An 810-nucleotide genomic window follows, 5' to 3' on the forward strand; every position below is an offset into this window, starting at 1 on the left:
TACACACACACACACACACACACACACACACACATATATATATATATATATATATATATATAATATTTTAATTATATAATTATACAATCTAGGTATATGTACACTACCGTCCTATAGCAGAGACAGAAAACGAAGCAGGATTTAATGTTAGAACTCACCAATACAGAGACTGTCAATCTCCTCATAGCCTATGCTGCAGACACAACGGCCCAGTGGCACCAGCCAATCCCCATCAGCTCCACAGTACAGCCTAGGTGTGTCCCGTTCCTCAGCGTTCTCAACACACGCTCCCCTGACCTCCACCAATGAAGATGAATCCACCCGCGGTACAGTGTCAGGGAAGGCGGCAAGGTTTCTCAGGGTAGAAGGGCACTTTTTGTAATAAACTCTCACAGACAGCAGGGCGATACATGCACCCACGTCCTGGAAGGCCAAGTAGAAACCCTTACGAGCTATTGGACCCACTTCCCGCACTTCGATATTCAGCCTCAGAACACGGTCGCCCAGGTCTGTCTGTGTGAAACTCTCATCGGCAGCAATAGTATCGATTTTGGCGTAGTCGTTGGGATGAAAATGAGCATTGGCACCATGCGGCTCATCTGTCTCAAAGTAGAGGAGGTTAAAAGTCTCCTTACAAGTGCCAGAGACCCAGGGAATGCTGTTGCAGTCCCGCAGGGTGAAGCGAAGCTCCACATAGATCTTCTGTGCAGCCTGACGGGGTATCCAGTTTGTACGGAGCCAGTTGTTCTGGTTGGGTTCCATTATGTGGCACACCTGGAAGGTGTGGATGGGACGGTTATGCTCATCCAT

At 48.0% G+C, this 810-nt stretch overlaps 1 protein-coding gene across 1 annotated transcript in view; it reads right to left on the minus strand.

Moving 5' to 3' along the window:
* The window catches only part of epha6 (eph receptor A6), a 92,992-nt gene extending 92,182 nt beyond the window's left edge, over positions 1-810 (minus strand). The window contains exon 1 of the mRNA XM_016290171.1: positions 159-810. Coding sequence (XP_016145657.1) covers positions 159-810 — 652 coding nt within the window. The remainder of the gene's footprint in view (positions 1-158) is intronic.

Source organism: Sinocyclocheilus grahami, unplaced genomic scaffold (assembly GCF_001515645.1).
Source record: "Sinocyclocheilus grahami isolate Dianchi unplaced genomic scaffold, SAMN03320097.WGS_v1.1 scaffold255.1, whole genome shotgun sequence".
Lineage (NCBI taxonomy): Eukaryota > Metazoa > Chordata > Actinopteri > Cypriniformes > Cyprinidae > Sinocyclocheilus > Sinocyclocheilus grahami.